The sequence below is a fragment of the Mastigoproctus giganteus genome, chromosome 2 (assembly GCF_048544385.1).
Source record: "Mastigoproctus giganteus isolate SK-2022 chromosome 2, ASM4854438v1, whole genome shotgun sequence".
Classification (NCBI taxonomy): Eukaryota; Metazoa; Arthropoda; class Arachnida; order Uropygi; family Thelyphonidae; genus Mastigoproctus; species Mastigoproctus giganteus.
In genome coordinates this window covers 142,571,519-142,595,535 of record NC_143576.1, presented here as the reverse complement: position 1 = coordinate 142,595,535, position 24,017 = coordinate 142,571,519, and the positions used below count along the sequence as shown (strand labels likewise).

General features: G+C 39.1%; 1 protein-coding gene across 1 annotated transcript in view; it reads left to right on the top strand.

Annotated features, from left to right (window-relative positions):
- Positions 1–24,017, top strand: part of LOC150089625 (cilia- and flagella-associated protein 43) — a 302,046-nt gene that overhangs the window by 73,925 nt on the left and 204,104 nt on the right. The window contains exon 6 of the mRNA XM_090390054.1: positions 14,579–14,659. Within this exon, the coding sequence (XP_090246180.1) occupies positions 14,579–14,659 (81 nt within the window). The remainder of the gene's footprint in view (positions 1–14,578; positions 14,660–24,017) is intronic.

The window sequence follows — 24,017 nt, the reverse complement described above, 5'->3', positions numbered from 1 at the left end:
CCGTTTTAAATGGTTTAGAGGACATGTAAAAAGGATGAACGAAAGGTGTTTGCCAAGAAGAAAAGTTTGATTTACAATTAAGGGACAAAAGACCAAGGAAGAGACCAAGAATGAGATGGCAAGACATGATAAAGACCGATGTCATTAAGAGAGGAGGAAACTGGAGTGAAATCAACAACGGAGAGACGGACAGGACATGGTGGCGAGGCTTCATACATTGACCCATGGAATAGCAGAATGATGACAGATGATGATGACTAAATATACAGTTTTATCCTGTGTTTAATTTTATTTTATTAGTCTTTGTCACATATATGGATTGGTGTATTTATTGCAGTTATTACAAGTTATAAAACTGAGTATTAATCCGTTCATGTTATATCACCTAATGAGAATTATTTTTGCTCCAGTCAGTTTATACATCCATTTGTTTTAAATGTGGCCTCGTTTGTCCATAAGTTGCCCACAAATTTTGGATTAGCTTTATTCATTATTTGAAACAACTGTCTACCATTTATTTGCACAAATTGGAGCAGTGCGACATTGGAGGCAAATTGCTGCTATGGATAAAGGGGTGGTTGAGCGGGAGAAGACAGAGAATGGTAATCAATGGACACTGCTCATTGTCGACTAATGTTATTAGTGGAGTCCCTCAGGGTTCAGTGTTGGGTCCATTATTGTTTTCTGTATTTATAAATAATATTGATGATGGTAAAAGTAAAGTAAAGTGCAGCCATTATCAACCCACTGCAGGATGGAAGCCTCCTCAACAATTCATGCTGAGGGAAGTGGACCATAATCTGCCACGCTGGTCCAGTGCGGGTTGGCAGATCGACCGTATTCAGCAGTCAGGGGCTTGAACCCCGGTCTACTCAAAGAGCGTGTGCTACTGCACTCCCGCTCCTGCCCACTCGGCTACGGAGGTCCCCTTGATGATGGTATATCAAGCTTAATGTCCAAGTTTGCAGACGATACAAAAGTTGGCAGGGTTGTTAAGGACACTACTGATGCTATGCTGCTGCAACAGGATCTGGAAAGGTTGAGCAGATGGGCTGAGAGGTGCCAAATGAAGTTTAACATTGACAAATGTAAAGTACTACATATGGGCAACAGCAACCCCAGAGCAACGTATCAACTCTGTGGTACTACACTGACAGTGGTAGAGAATGAAAAGGACCTGGGGGTGATTGTGCAGGCAGATATGAAGGTCTCTGAGCAGTGCAGACAGGCTACAAGAGTAGCTCATGCTGTCTTATCAATGATATACAGGAATTTTTCTAGCAGGGATAAGGAGGTGATTATTCCCTTGTATAAGGCAATGGTCAGGCCACACCTTGAGTACTGTATACAGGTGTGGAGGCCTCATTTGAAGAAGGATGTAGAGCTGCTGGAATAAGTACAGAGAAGGGCAACAAGGTTAGTGAAGGGAACAGAGGGTTGCTCTTACGAAGAAAGGCTTAAGTTTTGCAAATTACAGTGTCTGGAGACTAGGCACCAGCGAGGTGATCTGATGGAGGTGTATAAAGCCTTGAATGGTTTGAGCATGCTCAATGCCGATGGGATTCTTCCTCTTGCTCAGAATAATCACCTGAGAGGGCATAAATTCAAATTGAGGAAAGACAGATGTAGGATAGATGTGCGGAAATTTGCCTTTAGCCAGTGGGTAGTTGGTTGGTGGAACAGATTTTTATCCCTTGTTGTGGAAGTTTATAGCCTAAATAAATTTAAGGCTCAGCTGGAGAGGTATTTCGAATGAACGGAAGGGTGAAGTGGAAGGTTTTTTTTTTTTTTTTTTCTGGCTGATGCTGCATAAGCTTGCTTTCTTGCATCATATGCCTTTACTGATGCTAATGCTAATTTTTTAATATTTATTTTAAACTATTATTTAATTGCAGTAATTCATTTCTCCTCTCAGAATCATCATCATTCAGTGCCTTTAGGAGCATTAACTTTTAAGGTCCACTTCAATACTTCAGTTTTTTTTTTAACACTACAATCATACAAACCAAGTCTTGAGCTGCATGCTTTGAAGATTTTATGACTTTTGACAGATATACAAGCAACAATTTGCACATTTTCTTCAGCTGTTCAAATTTTCTCCTAACACTTCTGTTTCCTGAAATTTTTTTTATCCAAGTTAATGAATTGCTTGCTTGCTTGTTGGACAGAGACTGGGAAACTTTCTGAAAGGTTTAATGACTGTTTCTGTAAGGTTCAACAGCAACAGAATATTATTGGTTTTCTATCATATTTTTTGGAAAGAAAGACATGATGATCTTGTTTCAATTTCTGGTTAATTTTTAACTCTGACAAACTGCTGATAAATTAATAATTTATAACAGTAAACAACAGTGATAGGCATCTCCCAGGAAATTCATGTAATTTTCCAGTTTAAAAAAAATATCAAAAAAAAAAAAATGTTGCTCATTAATCATTCAGAACATTATTCATTGCTGTGTGCATTTTGATACATGTTTATTTCATTATGATTTCTGAGTGTGAAAATTATAAAATTTGGAATACTGCACAGACATCAAATTTTGCCAACACCAAGAGAAATCTATTCTGAAACACTAGAAATGCTGCATCAGGTTTACAGAGAATTTTCATTGTAATACTAACATTTGAATAGCATTGTAAATTCAAAGAGGGGAAAAGAAAATTTTGCAGAAAATAGCTGTGCTAGAAGACCTTTAACTGCATACAAATTAAAAAAAAATTAAATGTATAGAAAGACATATTAAGTAGCTGAAAAACTGGGGTATCAGAATTGTTGTGTGACTGTTGATAAACTTAAAAAACCATTAAACATACACCGATCAGCCAAACATTATGACCATCGAGTCATTAAGCAAATCAAAGCAACTGCAGGTGAACTACGTCACGTGCACGGATCAGGACATGGTATAAAAAACACCTCATACTGACCTCCATTAATCAGTGTTACTCTTGTTTTTAAGATGGGAAAGGCAGCAGACTTAAGCAAGTTTGACAAAGGCCAAATTGTAATGGCCAGATGACTGGGTCAGAGCATATTCAAAATGGCACTGCTGGTGGGATGCTCATGGTCAGTTGTGGTTTAGTACCTACTGAAAGTGATCCGAGGCAGAAAAACCCATGAACCACCAGCGAGATCTTGGACGACCACAACTCATCGATGCTTGAGGTGAGCGAAGGCTCTCCTGGATGGTACATGGCAACAGAAGGGCAACTGTAGTGCAACTCGCCAATAATTGGAATGCTGGTGATGGGAGTAATGTGTCACAACACACACACACACACACACACACACACACACACACACACACACACACACACACACAAACACACACACACACACAGAGTACATCGACCCCTGCTGAAAATGGGGCTGCATAGCCGTAGGCCGCTCTGAGTGCCCATGCTAACCACAGTTCACTGGCGACAGTGCTTACAATGGGCACATGCGCATTGAAACTGGACCTTTAGTGATTGGAAGAAAGTCGTCTGGTCTGATGAATTGCATTTCCTGTTGCACCATGTGGACAGCCGGGTATGTGTGCATTGTTTACCTGGGGAGGTGATGGCGCCTGGATGTACCATGGGATGAAAACAAGCCATTGGCGGTGGTGTCATGCTTTGGGCAAGGTTCTGCTGGGATACCCTGGGTCCAGTCATTCATGTGCCGGGCACTCTGACATCTACCACCTACCTAAACATCATTGCTGACCAGGTACACTCTTTCATGGCAACGGTCTTCCCCTCTGGTGGTGCCGGTTTTCAGCTGGATAATGCAGCATGCCACGCTGCCCGGATTGTTCGAGACTAGTTCACAGAAAATGAGGAAGACTTCCAGGTATTGCCTTGTTCTCCAAATTCCCCAGGTATCAATCCGATCGAGCATCTGTGGTTTGTGTTGGAACAGCAACTCCGATCTGTGGCGTCTCAACCACGGACCTTACAGGAGTTAAAGGATCTGCTGGTTATGTGTTGGTACCAGATACCACAAAAAACACATTAAGAAATCTTGTAGCGTCCATACCTTGCCAGGTACGAGTGTTTTGGCTGCATGTGGAGGACCAACATCATATTAGGTAGGTGGTCATAATGTTTTGGCTCATCAGTGTCATGGAATTTTAAGAAATAATTTGAACATAAATTGGCTGGTAAGCATCCAAAGCATGTGATGCCTTGGAATTTACCAATGAATAGCTTACTGAATATATGATGTTAGTGGCATCTGTTTGTGATCTGTTTTAGTTGAGTCCACCTCCAGAAATAAAGACTTGGTGTTTTTTTCTCTGCCTTTGAAATAAACTGTGATTCACTTGTCAAGTTGGAAATTAGCTCATTTGCTGTTATCAAAAAAATTTTAGTAAGCCAGGTTGAATGGGATAGTGATATTAGGAGTTTTTTGGCTGTTGTGGTATTGTGCACTTCAAATTCATATCTCAAGGTGTAAATTTAGAAAGATATGTACAAGTGCTGTGCCAGTAATGAGAGAAATTTTAATAGAAGCATTAAGAACAGTGGGCAGCAAAGAATTGGAAGCTGTTACATAAAAATAGACCTGCACACCACTCATCTTTTCTGCAACAAGAGCTTGCTGAATAAAACACTTTAAGGGTGAAAGAATTAGACAACGTACAAGTTTGTTCAAAAGCAGCAATTCTATAAAAAGCTAAAAACGCATTATTTTAGTTATATCTCATATTATGAATACCTTCACAATGAGTTGCCATGATGTTGCACTACTTCGAATAAGTAATGCTTCACCAGTGGAGAAGACTATTGTTACTTATTCTCAGCAGATACCACCACCCAGATGGCACCATTTCAGGGCTAATTGGTCCTCCTTCACTGGGTGGGTAGATACCCTGGTGATCCAATGATGACAAAACAGTTATGAAGTATAACTCCACAATATGAGAGATGCCTGCTGGTTGTGTATAAAGTGAATTAGACTAAAGTGTTTTAAGAGCTTAAGCCTCAGGCTGCAAAAGCATTAGACAACGTACAAGTTTGTGCAAAAGCAACATATTAATACACAGCAATTCTTAAAAAAAGCTAAAAATGGCATTGTTTTAGTTATATCTCATACTGTGAATACCTTCACAACAAGTAGCCATGATATCGCATCACCGGGTACCTACCCACCCACTGAAGAAGAGCCAAATAGCCCTGAAACGGTGCCCTCAGGGTCGTGGTATCCGCTGAGAATAAGTAACAATAGTCTTCTCCCTTCAGAATCTTATAGCTGGATGTTATTCGAAGTAGTGCAATATCATGGAAACTTGTGAAGGTATTCACAATATGAGACATAACTAAAATGATGTCATTTTTAGCTTTTTTTAGAATTGCTGCATACTAATATGCTGCTTTGCACAAACTTGTACATTGAGCTTACTGAATACAATACTATTATGTTACCATGTTTCCCTTACTCTCCTTACCTCTCATGTGTGATTTTTTTTCTTTTCTTGAAATGAATTGTTTAGGTTGCATTGCTTTTGCAGGAACAAGAGGTTGTTGATGTAACCCAAGATACTCTCCATGCTATCCAGCCAGAACAGTTACAAACTGTTACTGGCAATTGTACCAATGGCAAGAAAAGTGCATTACTGCTCAAGGACAGTACTTTTAAAGTGGCTGTATTTAGTTACATTTAATATGCAAGTCTGGAAACTCCTTTTGGTTGTACCACATTTATATATATAATTTATAACTGATCACTAGAATAAAGAAGTGAAATGCTATGTTTTTTGTAATAATTGCTTATGAATGTATATTTTTAAAATATTTTAATCTTATTTTGTAATTACACATTTATCACATGATTTTTTTTTTTTTTTTTTTTGCACTGTTTTATCATTGTATTTATTTGAAACTGAGATGCATTTTGAAATTTTTGGTTGGTTAATGAATTTTTTCAGAATCAATATCAATCCTTACACAGTTTTTTTATTTTTCATGGTTTAAACTATATACCAACCTTAAAGAATTAGAATGATTTCCCCCTTCAGAATCATATAGCTGGATGTTATTCAGAATCACTGTTAGGATTTTCAGTGACTCTACTGATTAATTCCTGAATTCCTTTAAAATAAATGTTTTTTAAAGGAATTTAGGAATTTTTCTTTAACTACATTAATGAAAAGCAGAATACTCCTTAAAAAATATCCGTGTGTGAATAAATAGTCTGCAGTGCTTCACAGACATTGCTTAACTTTACATCAAGGTTTCATACATATATTTTAATCAGTTATGTGCAGACTTTTGTGGATTTATTGGATGATTGTTTTCTACAGGATCATGTTCGAGAAGCAACCAGAAACAGTAATACTCTTGATCTGATTGTCAGCAGTGATTATTCATGCATTAAGAATCTGCAGATAAAGGAACAACTAGGTGGCAGTGATCATAATGTACTGATGTGGGATTTACTCAAAGATGTAACTACCATCAGGGGTAAAGGGAAGAGTTTTTGCTTTCGTAAAGGTGACTGCAGTGGTCTCAGACAGTTTTTAAATTCTATACAGTGGGACCAACTGAAGATGTGACCAACAGCAAATTCTAAATGGAAAGCATTCAAGGAATTAATCTTGGAAGCTACTAGGCTTTTCATACCAACTAATAAATACTGTTCAAGGTTTAGGCCTAAATGGATGTCATATGAGACTCATGACAGAGAAGAAAAATTGCATGGGATGCATATAAATTATCAGGAGACACAGATGCCTATGGTAGATATAAGATAGTCTGCAGTCAAGTGACAAAGGAGGTTAGGCATGCAAAGACAGTTTACAAGAACTCTTTGGCAAAGGATACAAAAAAAAAAAACAAAAAAAACCAGTAAATACTTCTTTACTTATGTAAACTCTAGAAGAAAGGGGATGAATCAGATTGGTCAATTTGATATAGATGGTATGATTGTTGATGATTCTGCTCAGGTAGGGACAAACTGAATGAGTATTTTGCATCTACATTCATGCATGAGGAGTTAGTCAGGGAAGGGAATGCCAGAAGTTTATCATACTCTGGCAGGGAGATAAAGAATTTTGTAATAACTGAGAGCAAAGTGGAGGAGAAATTGTTGAAGATAAACATAAGAAAGGCACGTGGGGTGGATGGGATCTATCCAGTTATATTAAAGGAGACAGCAAAGGAAGTAAGCAGGCCCTTAGCCATATTTATTAGGGCATCCTTGGACTCAGGGGAGGGCTCCATGGACTGGAGATGTGCAAATTTTTCCCCAATTCACAAAGGGGGATTGAAAGTTGACACAAGTAATTACAGACCTGTTAGTTTAACTTCTGTTCCCGGGAAAATAATGGAGTCACTTGTTAAAGAAGCACTTCAGGATCATTTAGAGAAGACTGCAGTTATAGTTCAGACACAGCATGGGTTTGTTAAGGGGAAGTCTTGTCTGACCAATTTGATTGGATATTACGATGTAGTCAGAAAGGAAGTGGATGAAAAAAATAATTTTTATATCATATACAGTACTTGGATTTTAGTAAAGATTTTGATACTGTTGCACATGGAAGACTACTGTACAAGTTGGAGCTGTATGGCATTAAGGGCAAGTTGCTGCAATGGATAAAAGATGGTTGAGTGGGAGAAGACAGAGAGTGGTAATCAATGGACACTGCTCTTCTCTTCGTGGATTAATGTTATTAGTGGAGTCCCCCATTGTTCGGTGTTGGGCCCACTGTTGTTTTGTATATTTATCAGTGTTATTGATGAAGGTATATCAGGTTTAATGTCCAAGTTTGCAGACAGTACAAAGGTTGGTAGGGTAGTTCATGACAGTAAGGATGGTACACTACTGCAACATTAGCATTAGCATTAGCATTAGCATTAGCAGAGGCATATGATGCAAGAAAGCAAGCTTATTCAGCATCAGCCAAAAAAAAAAAAAAAAAAAAAAAAAAAACACCCACTCCCATTTCACCCCTCCGTTCGTTCGAAATACCTGTCCAGTTGAGCTTTAAATTTGTTTAGGCTATCAACTTCAACAACAAGTGATGGAAGTCGGTTCCACCAACCAACCACCCGCTGGCCAAAGGCAAATTTCCGCACATCTATCCGACATCCGTCCTTCCTCAATTTGAATTTATGCCCTCTGAGGTGATTATTCTGAGAAAGATGAAGAATCCCATTGGCATTGAGCATGCTCAAACCATTCAAAGCCTTATACACCTCTATCAGATCACCTCGCCGGTGCCTAGTCTCCAGACTCTGTAATTTGCAAAACTTAAGCCTTTCTTCGTAAGAGCAACCCTTTGTTCCATTTACTAATCTTGTTGCCCTTCTCTGTACCCGTTCCAGCAGCTCTACATCCTTCTTGAAATGAGGCCTCCAGACCTGTATACAGTACTCAAGATGTGGCCTTACCATTGCCTTATACAAGGGAATAATCACATCCTTATCCCTGCTAGAAAAATTCCTGTATATCATTGACAAGACACCATGCGCTACTCTTGCAGCTCGTCTGCACTGCTCAGAGAACTTCATATCTGCCTGCACAATTACCCCCAGGTCCTTTTCATTCTCCACCACTGTCAGTGTAGTACCGCAGAGTTGATACGTTGCTCTGGGGTTACTGTTTCCCATATGCAGCACTTTACATTTGTCGATGTTAAACCTCATTTGCCACCTCTCAGCCCATCTGTTCAACCTTTCCAGATCCTGTTGCAGCAGCATAGCGTCAGTATTGTCCTTAACGACCCTGCCAACCTTTGTATCATCTGCAAACTTGGACATTAAACTTGATATCCCATCATCAATATCATTCATAAACACCGAAAACAACAACGGACCCAACACTGAACCTTGAGGAACTCCACTAATAACATTAGTCCACGTTGAGCAGTGTCCATTGATTACCACTCTCTGTCTTCTGCCACTCAACCATCCCCTTATCCATAGCAGCAATTTGCCTCCAATGCCACACTGCTCCAATTTGTGCAGCAGTCTTCCATGTGCAACAGTATCAAAAGCCTTTCTAAGATCCAAATATATAATATCAAAGTTATTCCCTGCATCCAGTTCTTTTGTGACTACATCATAGTATCCAATCAAATTGGTCAGGCAAGACCTGCCCTTAACAAAACCATGCTGCGTCTGAGCTATAACTGAATTCTTGTCTAGATGATCCTGCAGTGCTTCTTTAACCAGTGCCTCCATTAATTTACCTGGAACAGAAGTTAAACTAACAGGTCTATAATTACTTGTGTCAGCCTTTGATCCTCCTTTGTGAATTGGGGTTACATTTGCACATCTCCAGTCTATGGGCACCTCCCCTGAGTCCAAAGAAGCTCTCATAATTATGGCTAGGGGTTTGCATACTTCCTTTGCTGCCTCCTTTAATATAACTGGATAGATCCCATCCACCCCAGGTGCCTTTTTTATGTTTATCCTCAACAATCTCTCCTCCACTTTCCTCTCAGTTATTACAAAATCATCCAGCTCACTGCCAATGTTTACTTTACCTACATCATTCTCCTTCCTGAATAACTCCTCATGCGTGAATGTAGATGCAAAATACTCGTTTAGATTGTTAGCCACCTGAGCAGGATCCTCAACTGTTGAACCATCAATATCCAGTGGACCAATCTGATTCATCCCTTTCCTTTTCGAGTTCAAGTATGTAAAAAACTCTTTTCTGTTTTTCTTTGCATCCTTTGCCAAGGATTTTTCATAGTCTGCCTTTGCCTGCCTAATCTCCTTTGTGACTTGGTTACAGACCAACTTATATCTATCATAGGCTTCCATGTCACCCATTAATTTGTATGTATCCCATGCATTTTTCTTCTCTGCCACATGTCTCATTAGCTCATCTGACAACCATTTAGGCCTAAACCTTGAACAATATTTCTTAGTTGGTATGTAAAGCCTGGTAGCCTCCAAGATTAGTTCCTTGAATGCTTCCCATTTTGAGTTTGCTGTTGGTAACATCATCAGTTGGTCCCACTGTATAGAATTTAAATACCGTCTCAGACCATCATAGTCGCCTTTACGAAAACAAAAACCCTTCCCTTTACCTCTGATGGTAGTTACCTCCTTGAGTAAATCCCACTTCAACACACTGTGATCACTGCCACCTAGTGGTTCATTTATCTGCAGGTTCTTAATGCATGAAGAATCACTACTGATAATCAGATCAAGAGTATTGCTCCCTCTTGTTGCCTCACGAACATGCTGATGTAGAAAACAATCATCCAATAAATCCACAAAAGCCTTGCTAGTGTGCGAGTGACCAACCCACAAATTCCAGTCAATATCTGGGAAATTAAAGTCCCCCATTATAAGACTCTCAGATTTACTGGCCCACTCTATTTCCCTGTACAATATCTTATTATACTCATCAGAGTCATTAGTCCTATAGCACACTCCTACTCTCAATTTTGATTTCCCTATGCTTATGTCGCACCAAACTGACTCGACACTGCCCTGTCCATCGATGTCGACTGGCTTCACTTCCTTGGACTTTATGTGTTTCTTAATTAATAGCATAACCCCTCCTCCCCTCCTGTCCTGTCTATCCTTTCTATACACATTGTATTCCCCAAATTCCAGTTCCGCATTACTTATATCTGTGTGACACCACGTCTCTGATATCCCAACAATATCTGCCTTTGATGTTTTGAGCAATACCTCAAATTCATCAAATTTATTTACCAAACTCCTAGCATTGGTGTACACGCAGGTATACATGCACCTGCTTCTATTCTTAGCTACCCTAACACAACCCATGTGTTTACTTGTACCGCAATGACTACCAGCAGTCTCTGAAATATCCTGCATCTTGTTTTTCAGACTTCTGCTCATTTCAATAGAAGCAGTGCAAGAATCACTTCCACCTCTGCCAGTGGCTACTGTTAATCTATTAGTCCTTGTATCCCCCCCAACTAGCAGTTTTCCGACCCACCTAACACTGCCTCGACAGCATCAGCAAAAATTCTTGCACCCTTTCTATTTAAGTGTATCCCATCCCTGTAGAAGCAATCTCTCCTGTTAACAAGTACAGTCCAGGCTGAAAAAAATTCTACCCCTTGAGCCTTGCACAATCCCTCCAGGGCCGAATTGATCGACAAGGCTCTCATCATATACTCCCTCCTATCGTGTCTGGGCAGAATTGCAGACACTTTCAAGTTCAACCCTAATTCACGGCTTTTTTTCAACAGTGACCTGTACTTGCTAAGTAATTCCGCCGGTCTCCTACTCTTAATATCATTAGTGCCAACGTGTACAACTATATCACCTTTTGTGCCCTTAAAAGATGATATCCGCTCTACAACGTCATCAACCTTTGCCCCTGGCAGACATACCCTGGTCCTATTCCACCTATCCTTTTTACAAAGTATGTTCCCCGTTTCCCTGACAATAGAGTCACCAACAACTACTAGTTCCTGTGGGACCAGCGCATTCTGCCTAGGGGGCTGCTTCTGTGTTGCCTGATGACTAAGTGCAAGCTCTGGCGTTGATGTGGGCAGCTGAGAGCTTGATGGGCCCCTCAATTTATTTCCTTCGAGGGCATCCACCCTGTCCTTCAAGCTCTCATAAAGGCCCATAACAACGCTGAGTTGTCGCCTGATTTCCTTGCACTCCTTACATCGTGCACACACAAAGACATCCCCCTTGGCAGTATCATGTCCCGTACCCGACTGCTCCGCAAACATCAAGCAAACAGTGCATTTTAATAGACTGTGATTCAGAGGGCAACTGCCCCCCTCAGTTCTCCCCTGAACCACAGCACTCCCATTAGCTTGGGCCTTTTGCTTTGCTGCTCTGGTCAGAGTCATGATTCCGATTTAATTCAATAAAATTCAAAACAAAAATTAAATCCTTAAGTTATATCCCAAAACAGTTATGTTATATATATATTTTTTTCGGTATCTAGTGTTTTCTACGAGTTCCCTTTATACAACTTCCGTATCACGTGTACCACTATAGTTATGTATTAATTATTTGTTACGATTAAGTCGTTATATATATATATATATATATAGAGTTAAAAGTACAATTTAATTGACAATAAAGTTTATCAAGATTAATAGATTTACTGATTAATTGACAATATTATATTATGCAGTATACGACACTAAGCTTATGCTATCGTGTAAAAATGGCGGGAATCACGAACGGTATTTCTACGGACTCGTAAGTATTGATTAGCTTCCAAATCTCGCTATCTCAATTTAGAATAAACTAAGGATCCTGACTAGGTCTATAATCTACTTATAGATGATAATTTGATATAACAGTTGGTTAATAAATCGACTAAATTTGGTTAAAAAAAAAATTTGGTTTGTGACACGTGGATTTGATACCGTTACCGATACTAAGTAATATCTACGAAATCTCTGTCTAAGTTAAACTTTAAACTAAGTATCGTAACTAGGAATATAAAGCTACTCTAGAAAATAAGTTAATATGACAATTTAAACTAATAAAGCAGAAAATAAATCAGGAAAAACTTCTCTGTTTGAAGAGCTTTAAGGAGCAATGTCCGCACAGGCTAACATTATCTAGAAAAGTTGAGCAGATGGACTGAGAGGTGGCATCTGAAGTTTAACATTGAGAAATACAAAGTACTGCATATGGGTAGTGGTAACCCCAGAGTAACATACCAACTGTGCAATTCTACACTCATTGTAGTGGAGAATGAAAATGACCTGGTGGTAATCGTGCAGTCAGATATGAAGTTTTCTGAGCAATGCAGACAGGCTGCAAGAATAGCTCATGGGGGTCTTGTTTTTTTTTGCAGGGATAATGAGGTGATTATCTCCTTGTATAAGGTAATGGTCAGGCCACACCTGGAGTACTGCATACATGTCTGGATGCCTCATTTTAGGAAAGATGTTGAGCTACTAAAACGAGTACAGAGAAGAGCAACGAGATTAGTGAGTGGAAGAAAGGGTTGCTGTTATGAACATAGGCTTAACTTCTGCAAATTGCAGCATATGGACACTAGGCACCTGCAAGGTGATCTAATTGAGGTGTATAAGACCTTGAATGGTTTGAGCAAGCTCAGCGTTGATAAGATTCTTCATTTTGTTCAGATTCTGCACCCAAGGTGGCATAAATTCAAATTGAGGAAAGACAGTTGTAGAATTAATGTGTGGAAATTTGTCTTTAACCAGGGAGTGGTTAATTGCAAAAACAAACTTCCGTCTGTCATTGTGAAAGTTGACAGCTTATATAAATTCAAGACTGAACTAGACAAACTTTTTTTGGCTGATGCTAAATAAACTTGCTTTCTTGCATCATATGCCTATGCTCATGCTAATGCTACACCAATCTTGCACAAGTATTCTCCCTCTTTTCGTTACTTTTCTGTATTTCTCTCTTTTCTTAATTTTTCCACTAGCCTGTCTGTTAGTTATTGTGGGATATGCTAGTGCTTTTTTTTCTGCTTTTTGTCATGTTTTCTCCTCCTTTTCATTTTTTTATTCTATCAACCTATTTCACAGATACCAGATACATATAAATTTCAACTAACAACCTCTATTCTAATGAATTTTACACAATATGGCCCTTGATTTAGAGGATGTACATTACAACTCTAGCAAGTCTGAATATGTATTTATCTTTATTAGCAAAATATACCCTTTTATCCTGCAATAACTTTTTTCTTTGCATCATTTCACCACTGTTTGTTTGCTATCCCCTACCTTACATTTACCTACAATTACAACTTTATTCTTGTATACATAGAATTATTTTATATCAATATGCATAATTAACCAATCAAAAATAAATTAATCATCATTACATTTACTTGCATAGCATCAGGGCTACCCTCTATGCCGATGCTGTTTCTAATTTATAGCATACCACTAGTCAATTTAATAGTACTGAAAATTAATTCAGATAGGTTTTCATTGGTATGGAGGTTCAAAATGCTGTGTGCCCTAGATAGATTACCATTCTCATAGTCCCCTGATGAAGTTGACCATGTTAATTTATCTTGATTAATTATATCAGTAATGATGGATATAGTTTTTCTTGCATTCTTCCCTAAACCTTATTATAAATACTTCTGTAAAATTTCACCCCATTTCCAAAACTGCATCATTATTGATATCTGTAATCTTTTGTATTTATTGCTAATCTGTTTTGTTACTTTATTACTGTATTGTTTATAGCATTTTATTTTTATTTCATATGCATATAACATTTTAGTTTTTCATCTTTGTTAACTTTCATTTCTCTTCGTCTTTTATATTTCTTCTTACTATTCTTTGTCATTTCTTTTAGTTTGGTGTTCTATACAATTAGCATATTAATGCTTGAATTATATAAATACCTGGCTTCATATTATATTATATTGTATTCTTTTATAACTGCTTTGTCCTTGAAGATGTAATTTTATGATCTATTTTATTATTTACCTGTTTCAACCCTACAGCCAATCATAACTTTATAATATGCTTTTTCATTTAATACTTTAATGTTATAACACACACACACACACACACACACACACACACACACACACACACACACACACACACACACACACACACACACACAGGGAGGCAGTTTCTTTATGTTTATTTATTTTTGATTATACCTATTTGTTTTACTATAGGAAGGTGGTGTGCGAGAAAGAGCACTTCAAAAAATGATGGGAGGAACTCTTGAAACAAAAAAAGAAGATGAAATGAAAAAGGTTACTACTTGCAAAGCTTTTATCTTAAACTAAATATTTATTACTTTATAATCTTACAAGTAAGTATTTTCCCAAACTGTGTTCCACATGATGTGAATATTTCTTCTGTGAAAAATTAGGTTTGGACAGCACTGTTCAGTACATTTTTATTGCATGTCCAATGAAAGAATCTAGTGATCAGCTGGTAGATTTACTTCTGATTCTGTGCCTTGAATTTTCAATACAGCTGCCTAATAACAGCAAGCAGACCAAGAATGAAAATAAAGTTGATCTTTATAGAAAACTCTTCATCTACTTAATTCTGCTTCTTCTTTGGTGGAAGTAGTAACATAGCTAAGTAGCTGATGAGACAGATTGCATTTTTATGGAGTCTACATCATAGATGGGCTAAGAAGTGGCAACTGAAGTTTAACCTTGACAAATGCAAAGTACTGCATATGGGTAGAAGTTACCCCAGAGAAATGTACCAACTGTGTGGTACTACACTTAAGGTGGTAGAAAATGAAAAAGACCTGGGAGTAATTGTGCAGTCAGATATGAAGTTTTCTGAGAAATGCAGACAGGCTGCCAGGGTTTTGTCAATGATATATAGGAATTTTTCTAGCAGGGAAAAGGAGGTGATTGTCCCTCTGTATAAGGCAATGGTCAGGCCATGCCTTGAGTACTGCATACAGGTCTGGAGGCCTCATTTTAGGATGGATGTAGATTTGCTTGAGCATGTGCAGAGAAGGGTAACAAGATTGGTGAGGGGAATGAAGGGATCCTCTTACCAAGAGAGGCTTAAGTTCTGCAAATTGCAGTGGCTGGAGACTAGGCACCTGCACGGTGATCTGATTGAGGTGTATAAGGCCTTAAATGGGTTGAGCACGCTGAATTCTGATGGGATCCTTCCACTTGTTCAGATTACGAACCTGGGGGGGGCATAAATTCAAATTAAGAAAAGACAGATGTAGAATAGATGTGCAGAAATTTGCCTTTAACCAGCGGGTGGTTAATTGCTGGAACAAACTTCCATCTGTCATTGTGGAAGGTGATAGGTTAAATAAATTTATGGAGAAACTGGACAGGCATTTGGAGGGAATGGTGTGATTTTTTTTTTTTTTTTTTGGCTGATGCTGCTGATGCTGATCTGAAATTTGTTCAGATTACGAACCTGGGGGGGGGGGGGGGGGGGCATAAATTCAAATTAAGAAAAGACAGATGTAGAATAGATGTGCAGAAATTTGCCTTTAACCAGCGGGTGGTTAATTGCTGGAACAAACTTCCATCTGTCATTGTGGAAGGTGATAGGTTAAATAAATTTAAGGAGAAACTGGACAGGCATTTGGAGGGAATGGTGTGATTTTTTTTTTTTTTTTTTGGCTGATGCTGCATAAGCTCATACACTTGCTTTCTTGCATCACATGCCACTACTACTACTACTACTACTACTACTATTGGGAATAATAGCTAACAGATTATAGGAGGTTTGATTGATTTTTTTTTTTATTTTTTGTGGTATAGCATGTTTCTTCTGCAGCAGCATATGCATAATTTTTTGACACTGCATAAGCCTTAATTTTTTTTTCTTGGATTTTACAAATGTGATTATAGTGTTAAAATTAAAATTAATTTTACTAGCTTTTGCATTATATTCTTGCAGAAATCATTTTTGCAAAATTAAAGATAGTAATATGGTATCTGGTTAAACTTTTATCAAGTATTTCCAACCAACTATAGGTTGGAATATTTGACAAATACTCTATTAATTTGGAGATTAAAATTTCAACCTGGATAGCTTTTAAACCTCCAAAATAAAACTGAAGCATAAATTTATTAAACATAAAGTGTTTACAGCAAAGTGCTATGTTGCACATATTTTTGCTTTTTCCATTACATTTCCTTGGGTAATTGGCCCCAAGTGCCAAACAATAGTTTCCAAGTGATTTTTCTAGTGTTTTCTGGGACAAGTACTAGCTTCTCCAAACTTTTCCTCCACTTGCAATGTCACTGCTGACTGCTAACAATGTCACTTGGAATGTTACTGCTGATTCTTAGCAGTGTCACTGCTAACCCCACTTGCAATGTTACTGCTACCTTTGCGATCAACATACTGTTCTTCTGAGTGATTGGTCACTGGTTGGCACCACTCCTACCTTCACATGGCTGGGCTGGTAACCTGGAGGAAAAGTTATCCTCCAGGGCTAAAAGGAGCAACCACGAATTTAAATGATTTCCCACCTCTAGGGCCTTCAAACTCAAGACCTTAAACATCCAATGATAATGACTTGAAACAACCTAAACCTTAAAGGCTTCGAAGAGAATCACAGTGTCATAACATGCCAAACGTTCTGGTAATACACACCCTGTACACCCAGCCTGTGGTCTTCTTCTTCTGCATGTCATTGTCATTGTAAACTTCATTGTCAATTAAATTGTACTTTTTAACTAAATACATATAACGACTTAGATTACAAACGTAACAAATTAATTGATACATAACTTGATACGGAAGTTATATAAACGGAACTCATAGATAATACTTGATACTGAAAAATATATATAGTGTTATAACTGTGATGGGATACAAGTTTAGGGTTATAATTTTGTACTGAAATTGAAATTTTATTGAAATTAAATTGAAATCATGACTCAGACCAGAGCAGCAAAGCAAAAGGCTCAAGCTAATGGGAGTGCTGTGGTTCGGGGGGGGGGGGGGAGAACTGAGGGGGAGGCAGTTGCCTCTGAATTACAGCCTTTTAAAATGCCCTGCTTGCATGATGTTTGTGGAGCAATCGAGTACGGGACATGATATTGCCATGGGGGATGTCTTTTTGTGTGCACGATGTAAGGAGTGTAAGGAAATCGGGCGACAACTTAGTGTTGTTGTGGGCCTATATGAGAGCTTGAAGGACAGGGTGGTGCTCTCAGCTGCCCACATCAATGCAAGGGCTTGCACTTGGTCATCACGCAACATAGCGGCAAACCCCAAGGCAGAATGCGCTGGCCCCACAGGAATTAGTAGTTGTTGGTGACTCTATTGTCAGGGAAAAGGGAAACATGCTTTGTAAAAAGGATAGGCGGAACAGGACCAGGGTGTGTCTGCCAGGGGCAAAGGTTGATGACATTGTAGAGCAGATATCATCTTTTAAGGGCACAAAAGGTGATATAGTTGTACACGTTGGCACAAATGATATTAAGAGTAGAAGACCGGCAGAATTACTTGACAAGTACAGGTCACTGTTGAAAAAAAAGCCGTGAATTAGGGTCGAATTTGAAAGTGTCTGCAATTCTCCCCAGACATGATAGGCAGGAGTATATGATGAGAGCCTTCTTGATCAATTCGGCCCTGGAAAGATTGTGCAAGGCTCAAGGGGTAGAATTTTTTTCAGCCTTGTCTGTACTTGTTAACAGGAGAGACTGCTTCTACAGGGATGGAATACACTTAAATAGAATGGATGCAAGAATATTTGCTGATGCTATCGAGCCAGTGTTAGGTGGGTAGGAAAACTGCTAGCTTGGAGGGATACAAGGACTAATATATTGACAGTAGCCAGTGATTCTTGCACTGCTTCTGTTGGAATGAGCAGCAGCCTGGAAAACAAGATGCAGGATATTTCAGAGACTGCTGGGAGTCATTGCGGTACAAGTAAACACATGGGTTGTGTTAGGGTAGCTAAGAATAGGAACAGGTGCATGTATACTTACGTGTACACCAATGTTAGGAGTTTAATAAATAAATTTGATGAATTTGAGGTATTGCTCAGAACATCAAAGGCAGATATTGTTGGAATATCAGAGACATGCTGTCACACAGATATAAGGAATGCAGAACTGGAATTTGGGCAGTACAATGTGTACAGAAATGATAGACAGGATAGGAAGGGAGGAGGGGTTATGCTATTAGTGAAGAAACACATAAAATCCAAGGAAGTGAAGCCAGTCGACATCACTGGACAGTGCAGTGTCGAGTCAGTTTGGTGTGACATAAGTATTGGGAGATCACAATTGAGAGTAGGAAAGTGCTATAGGCCTAATGACTCTGATGAGTATAATAAGAAACTGTACAGGGAAATAGAGTGGGCCAGTAAATCAGAGTCTTATAATGGGGGAATTTAATTTCCCAGATATTGACTGGAATTTGTGGGTTGGTCACTCACACACTATCAAGGCTTTTGTGGATTTATTGGATGATTGTTTTTTACATCAGCATGTTCAGGAGGCAACTAGAGGTAGTAATACTCTTGATCTGATTATCAGTAGTGATTCTTCATGCATTAAGAATCTGCAGGTAAATGAACCACTAGGTGGCAGTGATCACAGTGTGCTGAAGTGGGATTTACTCAAAGAGGTAACTATCATTAGGGGTAAAGGGAAGGGTTATTGCTTTCATAAAGGCGACTATGATGGACTGAGACAGTATTTAAATTCTATACAGTGGGACCAGCTGATGTTATCAACAGCAAATTCAAAATGGGAAGCAATCAAAGAACTTATCTTGGAAGTTACTAGGCTTTACATACCAACTAAGAAATATTGTTCAAGGTTTAGGCCTAAATGGATGTCATATGAACTAATGAGACATATGGCAGAGAAGAAAAATGCATGGGATACTTATAAATTAATGGGTGACATGGAAGCGTATGATAGATATAAACTGGTCTGTAACCAAGTCACAAAGGAGATTAGGCAGGCAAAGGCAGATCATGAGAAATCCTTGGCAAAGGATGCAAAGAAAAACAGAAAAGAGTTCTTTACCTATGTAAACTCTAGAAGGAAAGGGATGAATCAGATTGGTCCACTGGATATTGATGGTTCAACAGTTGAGGATCCTGCTCAGGTGGCTAACAAACTAAATGAGTATTTTGCATCTACATTCACACATGAGGAGTTATTCAGGAAGGAGAATGCTAGAAGTGAAGTAAACTCTGGCAGTGAGCTAGATGATTTTGTAATAACTGAGAGGAAAGTGGAGGAGAAATTGTTGAGGATAAACATAAAAAAGGCACCCAGGGTGGATGGGATCTATCCAGTTATATTAAAGGAGGCAGCAAAGGAAGTAAGCAAACCCTTAACCATAATTATGAAAGCTTCTTTGGATTCAAGGGAGGTACCCATAGACTGGAGATGTGCAAATGTGACCTCAATTCACAAAGGAGGATGAAAGGCTGACACAAGTAATTATAAACCTGTGAGTTTAACTTCTGTTTCAGTAAAATTAATGGAGGCACTGGTTAAAGAAGCACTGCAGGATCATCTAGACAAGACTGCAATTATAGCTCGGACACAGCATGGTTTTGTTAAGGGAAAGTCTTGCCTGACCAATTTGATTGGATACTATGATGCAGTCACTAAAGAACTGGATGCAGGGAATAACTTTGATATTATATATTTGGATCTTAGAAAGGCTTTTGATACTGTTGCTCTTAATATCATTTGTGTACACATTGGCACAAATGATATTAAGAGTAGGAGACGGGCAGAATTACTTAACAAGTACAGGTCACTGTTGAAAAAAAGCCGTGAATTAGGGTCGAATTTGAAAGTATTCTGCACTTTCAAATGCGATCTGCAGAAATTGGAGTAGTTTGGCATCGGAGGCAAATTGCTGCTATGGATAAAGGGATCGTTGAGGGGGAGAAGACAGAGAGCAGTAATCAATGGACACTGCTCTTCCTGGAATAATGTTATTAGTGGAGTCCCTCAGGGTTCAATGTTTGGTCCATTATTGTTTTCTGTATTTATAAATGATATTGATGATGGTATATCAAGCTTAATATCCAAATTTGCAGACGATACAAAGGTTGGCAGGGTTGTTAAGGACACTACTGACGCAATGCTGCTGCAACAGGATCTGGAAAGGTTGAGCAGATTGGCTGTGAGGTGGAAAATGAAGTTTAACATTGACAAATGTAAAGTACTACATATAGGAAACAGCAGGCAGATATGAAGTTCTCCAAACAGTAATTGACAAATGTAAAGTACTACATATAGGAAACAGCAGGCAGATATGAAGTTCTCCAAACAGTTCAGACAGGCTGCAAGAGTAGCTCATGGTGTCTTGTCAATGATATAAAGGAATTTTTCTAGCAGGCATAAGGAGGTGATTATCCCCTTGTATAAGGCAATGTTCAATACACCCCTTGAGGCCTGTATGCAGTGTGTTCCAGACACACTGTATACAGGTCTGGAGGCCTCATTTGAAGAAGGATGTAGAGCTGCTGGAACGAGTACAGAGAAGGGCAACAAGATTAGTGAATGGAACAAAGGGTTGCTCTTACGAAGAAAGGCTTAAGTTTTGGAAATTACAGTGTCTGGAGACTGGGTACCTGCGAGGTGATCTGATAGAGGTGTATAAAGTGTTGAATGGTTTGAGCATGCTCAATGCCGACGGGATTCTTCCGCTTGCTCAGACTAATGACCTGAGAGGGCATAAATTCAGATTGAGGAAAGACAGATGTAGGATAGATGTGCGGAAATTTGCCTTTAGCCAGCGGGTAGTTGGTTGGTGGAAGAGACTTCCATCCTTGTTGTGGAAGTTGATAGCCTAAATAAATGTAAGGCTCAGCTGGACAGGTATTTCCAACGAACAGAGGGGTGAAATGGGAGTGCGTTTTTTTTTTTGGCTGATGCTGCATAAGCTTGCTTTCTTGCATCATATGCCTCTACTAATGCTAATGCTAATGTGGAGAAGTAGCTATTCTTATTCTAACATTTTGTCAAGGTCCATCAAATCACAAATCACTCTAGAAGCTGCAGCAGCTCATACTGCAGTTGATACTTGAGTTTTGCTTGTTTCTATTTGCATTCCACCATCTCTGCCAATTCCCCATTCAGAACTCGGCAACCTCCTTACATAACTCCGAACTCCAATTTGTCTTTTCAATAACTTTAATGGCCACCATCCATTGTGGGGATTCACTACAGTGGATGCAAGTGGAAAATTGATTGAAGAATTTATGCACAGTAATGATTTACTAAACTTATTTAATTATTACTAAACTCTGAATGTCTCACCTATATCTGCCTACCTGCAGGATCTACTGCTGTAAATGACTTTTCAATTTGTCACCACCCATCTTTCTAATCATGACATGGTTGGTTAATCGTTCCGTTTAACAGCAGATCACTTTTCAGTTATTTGCTCTTTGTAAACAAGGGTAACTGGACAGGTTACCCTTGATAACCTGACCAGATAACCTGTCCAGTCATCCTAGACAGGTTATCTGGTCTGTTCACACTTGTGGATAGGCCAGATACACTGGTCCCTGTAGCAGGAAAAATGAGCAGAAATCTGTGATGTGAGATGCCATTAGTTCTCACTCCGAGAAGATTGTTGTGACTTCAGTATTTGTACTGGGTCATCCTACTAAGATCCAGTAAGAATCACCACTTTCATTCAGTATATGGTACAAAGGGTCTGCAGTCTGTCAATGTAAAGGAGAAAATCTTACAGAATGCTGTTTTCTGGTGGACACCAGAATTAACAATCCTCCATAGGCAAGTTCTAGAACAAAAGATCTAAATGGCCACCACCAGAAGTTGAAAGACTAAAAAGAAAGTAAAAGAATCTTAGGAACAGGTACACAGCTTTAATCAGTATCAGAAAGTGCAAGTGCTGGTGGAACCTTGTGGTCATCAGGGGCAATTCCAACATTTGATGCATTGTCTGTAAAATAGTCTGCAGTTAGCTACCACAATAGCAAGCACTAACAGTAGCAACAGTAGAAGCAATACTGGCATGACACTGTGTGGAATATTTTGTGATTGCTCTTCACAGATGAAACTGGACTGGAATCAGAAATACAGAGATAATTTCTAACAGGAATGCTACCTATGCCAATTAACCAGCCGAGCCACACTTTACAGTGGAGGAATTAAATGAGGCAGTACCCAAAATGGCATTAAAAAAAGAAAAGCTCAGGACAATAACCTACCAGAACCAGAAATTATTAAAAAATTCTGGGAACTCCAGCTATTATTTTTGCGCCACTGCAATTCATGTTTGATAACAGGTATTTTCCTATTTACCTGGAAAACTTCCATTCTGAAACTCCTGCCCAATGGCTCAGATAAACCTCTAACAAACCCAAGATCATGTAGGCCCATAACCCTACTTCCAGTACTGGGGAAACTCTTAGAAAGGCTAATCAACATCAGGGATTCACTTTACATCACATTGGTCTGTGTACAGAAGATGCAATAAATTAGCATTAGTAGAGGCATTTGATGCAAGAAAGCAAGCTTATGCAGCATCAGCCAAAAAAAAAAAAAATAATAAATAAATAAATAAAAAATAACCGCTTCCACTTCACCCCTCTGTTCGTTCGAAATACCTGTCCAGCTGAGCCTTAAACTTATTTAGGCTATCAACTTCCACGACAAGGGATGGAAGTCTATTCCACCAACCAACCACCCGCTGGCTAAAGGCAAATTTCCTCACGTCTATCCTACATCTGTCTTTTCTCAATTTGAATTTATGCCCTCTCAGGTGATTATTCTGAGCAAGAGGAAGAATCCCATCAGCATTGAGCATGCTCAAACCATTCAAGGCTTTATACACGTCTATCAGATCACCTCGCCAGTGCCTAGTCTCCAGACACTGTAATTTGCAAAACTTAAGCCTTTCTTCGTAAGAGCACCCCTTTGTTCCATTCACTAATCTTGTTGCCCTTCTCTGTACTCGTTCCAGCATCTCTACATCCTTCTTGAAATGAGGCCTTCAGACCTGTACACAGTACTCCAGGTGTGGTCTGACCATTGCCTTATACAAGGGAATAATCACCTCCTTATCCCTGCTAGAAAAATTCCTATATATCATCGACAATACACCATGAGCTACTCTTGCAGCCCGTCTGCACTGCTCAGAAAACTTCATATCTGCCTGCACAACCACTCCCAGGTCCCTTTCATTCTCTACCACTGTCAGTGTAATACCACAGAGTTGATACGTTGCTCTGGGGTTGCTGTTTCCCATATGTAGTACTTTACATTTGTCAATGTTAAACTTCATTTGCCACCTCTCAGCCCATCTGCTCAACCTTTCCAGATCCTGTTGCAGTAGCATAGTGTCAGTAGTGTCCTTGACAACCCTGCCAACCGTCGTATCGTCTGCAAACTTGGACATTAAGCTTGATATATCATCATCAATATCATTTATAAATACAGAAAACAATAATGGACCCAATACTGAACCCTGAGGGACTCCACTAATAACATTAGTCCACGATGAGCAGTGTCCATTGATTACCACTCTCTGTCTTCTTCCCCTCAACCACCCCTTTATCCATAGCAGCAATTTGCCTCCAATGCCACACTGCTCCAATTTGTGCAGCAGTCTTCCATGTGCAACAGTATCAAAAGCCTTTCTAAGATCCAA